Raw genomic sequence first — 5,000 nt, forward strand, 5'->3', positions numbered from 1 at the left:
GAAGGACATCCAGACACCCAAGTGAGAACCTCCTCCTCCCAGCCAGCGGGACACCACCGCACCGGGGTTAGGGTTAGGGTTAGGGTACCGACCCTCCCAGCCCAGCTGGACACCACCACACCGGGGTTAGGGTTAGGGTTAGGGTACCCCCATGGCTCTCAGAATTGGAGAAGAGGGAAAAAATAATGCCAGCAAGTAAGTCTGTGGTTCTCTCTCTCTCCTCTCTCTCTCTCTCTCTCTCTCTCTCTCCCCTCTCTCCCCCTCTCTCTCTCTCTCTCTCTCTCTCCTCTCTCTCTCTCTCTCTCCCTCTCTCCCCCCCCCCCCCCCCCCCCCAGGTGGATCACCCCCGTGCTGCTGATCATCGATTTCTATGAGAAAATGGCCGTGTCGTCCAAACGCAGAGCACAGATGAACAAGGTGAGACCACAGAGTCACCCACCCCACCCCCCCCTCAAAGAACAACATGTCTGGTCTTCCTCCTCAACCCCCTGCTCCTCTCTCCCTCTGCTCTCTCCTCAACCCCCTGCTCATCTCTCCCGCTGGTCTCCTCACCCCCCTCCTCTCTCTCTCTCTGGTCTCTCCTCACCCCCTGCTCCTCTCTCTCCAGTACCTGCAGCCCAATGGGAATAACTGGCGGTGGTTTGATGACCGTTCTGGGCGCTGGTGCAGCTACAGCGCCTCCAACAACAGCACCATCGACTCCGCCTGGCGCTCTGGAGAGAGCAGCGTCCGCTTCACCGCCGGGCGCCGCAGATACACCGTCCAGTTCAACACCATGGTGCAGGTGGGCCTGCTGACCACACACACACACACACACGCACACACACACGCTTCCATACACACACTTCCATACACACACAAACACACACACACGCTTCCATACAGATACACCGTCCAGTTCAACACCATGGTGCAGGTGGGCCTGCTGACCGCACACACACACACACACACACACACACACACACGCTTCCATACACACACAAACACACACACACGCTTCCATACAGATACACCATCCAGTTCAACACCATGGTGCAGGTGGGCCTGCTGACCGCACACACACACACACACACACACACGCTACGCTTCCATACACACACACACGCGCGCTTCCATACAGATACACGCACACGCTTCCATACACACACACACACACACACACACGCTTCCATATTCCATACAGATACACCGTCCAGTTACCATGGTGCATGGTGCAAGTGGGCCTGCACACACACACACACACACACACACACACACACACCTACTACACACGACGTCTCCCTGTCTTCAATAGCCACTGATCTCCAATCCCCCACAAAGATGGAGGGTCTCTCTCTCTCTCCTCTCCCCCTCTCTCTCCCTCCCTCTCTGTCCCCCCCCCCCCCTCCCTCTCTCTCCCTCTCTCTCTCTCCCTCCTCTCTGCTGACCGTGTCGTTTGTCTCGTCCAGGTGAACGAGGAGACGGGGAACAGGAGGCCGGTGATGCTGACGGTCCAGAGGATTCCTCGCCTTCCAAAACCGGCCAAGACCGCCGGCGCCCTGGACCCCGAGCGAGAGGAGGCGGACCGAGGGAAGACCGAGGAAGCCCCGACCGACCCAGGTAACGGAACCGCCGGCCCGGGAGAGAAACCCAAACACTGCTCCCCGCCAAGAAAGAATACAACAGAATGAGTGTGTGTGTGTGTGGTGAGTGGTCTTATGTTGGGTCAACCCCCCCCTTGTCCGTCTGTGTCTCAGACTCCGCCTCCGCAGTGGTGGAGATGACCACTCCCCCCAAGGACGACACCCCCCAGCTGAAGGACTCCTCCTCCGCCCCTCCCTCCGCCCCCCTGGACTCCTCCTCGTCCTCCTCGGAGCGCTCTGTGGGCGGGGCCATCGTTGTGCAGGGCCTGACGGAGGACATGACCACGGTTCTGATCCGCGCCTGCGTCAGCATGATCAGCGTCCCGGTGGACCCGGACACGCTGCACGCCACGCTGCGCCTCTGCCTGCGCCTGACACGCTCGCACCGCTACGCCGTGATGTTCGCCGAGCTCAAGAGCACGCGCATGATCCTGGGGCTCACCCAGGGGTCGGGGTTCAACGGCTTCACGCCGCTCGTCACGCTGCTGTTCAGACACATCATCGAGGACCCGGCGACGCTGCGTCACACCATGGAGAAGGTAGGCTAGCGCCTCGCCCTGCCCCCAGACGCCTATCTGGTTAAATAAAGGATTTAATTGATTAATTGATTGATTGATTGATTAATTGATTGATTGACTTGACTCTCTAAACGATGGTTCCTCTGCAGACATCTACATTGTTTTTTTTGTTGTTTTTTTAAAGATATTTTTTAGGGCTTTTCAGCTTTTTTTTATCTGTCCATTAAAGCTGAAAAGCCCTAAAAAATATATTAAAAAAAAAAAAAAAATTTGGGGGGCAGCAGAAACAAAGTTACAGCAATAAAAGAAACATAACAAACAATAGAGAGAATACAGTAAGTTTTCTGTGCAGTTCTGCTCGTGTCCGTTCTCCCCCCTGTGAGCTGTTCTCCCCCATGCCCCTCCAGGTGGTGAGGTCGGCGGTGACCAGCGGCGCGGGCAGCACAACGTCGGGCGTGGTGTCGGGCAGCCTGGGCTCTCGGGAGATCAACTACATCCTGCGGGTTCTGGGCCCGGCCGCCTGCCGCAACCCGGACTGCTTCGCCGACACGGCCACCGGCTGCGTCCGCATCGCCCTCCCCGCCCCCCGGGGGGCCGGCACCGGTGAGAGGGCCTCCAGATTAGAGATTACACCTATTACACCTAATCCTGGACTGTTAAAGAGTTTAATCTGGGTGTTATAAATGTGGGGGGGTTCAGAGTCTGGGGAAGCTAGTCTGATTACATCTCAGTAGGAGTAAGAATTCTGTCTTTGAAAAGGATCAGGTTGTTAACCTCTGTCTCTCTCTCTCTCTCTCTCCCTTTCCCCTCCTTCCTCTCTCTCTCTCCCTTTCCCCCCCTTCCTCTCTCTCTCTCTCCCTCCCTCCCTCCCTCCCCCCCTCCCTCTCTCCAGCCTCTGATGATGAGTTTGAGAACCTGCGTATCAAGGGTCCCAACGCGGTCCAGCTGGTGAAGACCACGCCCCTCAAGCTGTCTCCCCTGCCCGCCATCCCCGACACCATCAAGGAGGTCATCTACGACATGCTGAACGCCCTGGCCGCCTACCACGCCCCCGAGGAGGGTAGGACGCAACTCCTCCAGCCAATAGGAGGGCTTCTCCTGCAGCCCCGACTAGGACACAAATCTTATACTCAATGTGACAAGTGGTGAACGTGAAGGACTAACGTGTGTGTCTCTGTGTGTCTGTGTGTGTGTTTGTGTCTGTGTGTGTGTGTGTGTGTGTGTGTGTGTGTGTGTGTGTGTGTGTGTGTGTCTGTCTGTGTGTCTCTGTGTGTGTGTGTGTGTGTCTCTCTCTGTGTGTGTCTCTCTCTCTCTCTCTCTCTCTCTCTCTCTCTCTGTGAGTAGCGGAGCGTCCAGAGGAGCGTGTGGTGGCGGTCCCGGGGGGTCCAGACCTGTGTCAGATCCTTCAGGACGTGGGAGACGACGTGTACCAGCAGTACCGTCTGACCCGGCAGGGCAGCGACTTCGACTCGCAGTCCGCCTTCCACATCAACGTACGTCTGCAGGCGTGTGTGTGTGGGAGTGTGTGTGTGGGAGTGTGTGTGTGGGAGTGGGAGTGAGAGTGTGTGTGAGGGGACTACACTCTACTTTAGCAGCAAGCCCTGACTGTGTTTGGGGTGTGTGTTTGGAGTGTGTGTGACAGTGTGTGTGTGTGTGTGTGAGTGAGAGAGTGTGAGTGAGAGAGTGTGTGTGATGGCCGCTGACCCTCTTCCTCATTCCCATCAGGCCCAGGTGTTCGCCGCCGACGGGGGCGTGGCCGAGTCGTCCCAGTCCGGGACCCCCCAGGGAGAAGGTAAGCCCCTCCCCCCTCCAGTAAGCCCCTCCCCCTCCAGGCCCTCCTCTCAGGAGTCTTCGCCCACGTGTCCTAACCCCTCCCCTCCTCCCTCCCAGCCTCCACGCCAGAGGAGATGCGCGAGGAGAAGAAGGAGGCGGATGGGGAGAAGGGCTCGGGTTCGGAGGAGGGGAAGGGGGCCAAGGCTAAGGCCAGCAAGCCCCTGATGCCCACCTCCACCATCCTGCGCCTCCTCGCCGAGCTGGTGCGCTCCTACGTGGGCATCGCCACCCTCATCGCCTCCTACTGCTACACCGCCGGCCAATCGGAGCTCATCAAGGAGGTGGGTCACCCTGGAGCGAGCCAGTCGGAATGGGCGTTACTAGTTGGGCGGGAATGTTGAAGGTTTTTCTTCCAATGGTGTCCCGGACCAGAATGCAATTCCCCCGTCTGGATATCAGAGGTTTATCAATCAATCAATCAAAGCTTGATTTGTATAGCCCATTTCATACCCAGAGGCAACACAATGCGCTTTACAGAGAACAAGGGAGGCGGGCATACGACCCAACAACTAACAATAATTGCATTTAACGTAGGAAAAGACAATGTACTACTACTCACCAGAACTCACAAGTGCATCTTCTCTCTAAAACAAGTGACTAAGAGCATAATCTAGTTCTGAAGGCAAAGTGCAAGAATAGCAATCTAAAATACAATAGGTCATCAGGGTCAAGCCTAGTGTGTTGTGGTCCAGTGTGGTTCTGACCCACTCCCCTGCCCGCTACCCTCTCCAGGACTGCAGCGTTCTGGCCTTTGTCCTGGACCACCTCCTCCCCCACACCCAGAACTCGGAGGACAAGGACACGCCCGCCCTGGCACGCCTCTTCCTGGCCAGCCTGGCGGCCGCCGGCACAGGCACCGACGCCCAGGTGGCCCTGGTCAACGAGGTGAAGGCGGCACTGAGCCGGGCGCTCGCCATGGCAGAGGGGACGGAGAAGCACGCCAGGTGAGAGGGGGGCTCCGCCCGGCCGGGAGGGTTAGCGCACTCTCTGGATGATGTAGGAGGAGATCATCCCTTTTCTTGTGCCT

At 57.6% G+C, this 5,000-nt stretch overlaps 1 protein-coding gene across 1 annotated transcript in view; it reads left to right on the plus strand.

Moving 5' to 3' along the window:
• The first annotated feature begins 6 nt into the window (after positions 1 to 6).
• huwe1 (HECT, UBA and WWE domain containing E3 ubiquitin protein ligase 1) overlaps positions 7 to 5,000 on the plus strand; it is a 34,420-nt gene continuing 29,426 nt past the window's right edge. Inside the window, exons 1-11 of the mRNA XM_084462600.1 lie at positions 7 to 21; positions 336 to 417; positions 608 to 784; positions 1,449 to 1,599; positions 1,737 to 2,161; positions 2,548 to 2,743; positions 3,033 to 3,200; positions 3,485 to 3,633; positions 3,866 to 3,932; positions 4,031 to 4,254; positions 4,706 to 4,917. Coding sequence (XP_084318726.1) covers positions 379 to 417; positions 608 to 784; positions 1,449 to 1,599; positions 1,737 to 2,161; positions 2,548 to 2,743; positions 3,033 to 3,200; positions 3,485 to 3,633; positions 3,866 to 3,932; positions 4,031 to 4,254; positions 4,706 to 4,917 — 1,808 coding nt within the window. The 5' untranslated portion in view covers positions 7 to 21; positions 336 to 378. The remainder of the gene's footprint in view (positions 22 to 335; positions 418 to 607; positions 785 to 1,448; positions 1,600 to 1,736; positions 2,162 to 2,547; positions 2,744 to 3,032; positions 3,201 to 3,484; positions 3,634 to 3,865; positions 3,933 to 4,030; positions 4,255 to 4,705; positions 4,918 to 5,000) is intronic.

Source organism: Borostomias antarcticus, assembly GCF_949987555.1.
Source record: "Borostomias antarcticus genome assembly, contig: scaffold_352, whole genome shotgun sequence".
NCBI lineage: Eukaryota > Metazoa > Chordata > Actinopteri > Stomiiformes > Stomiidae > Borostomias > Borostomias antarcticus.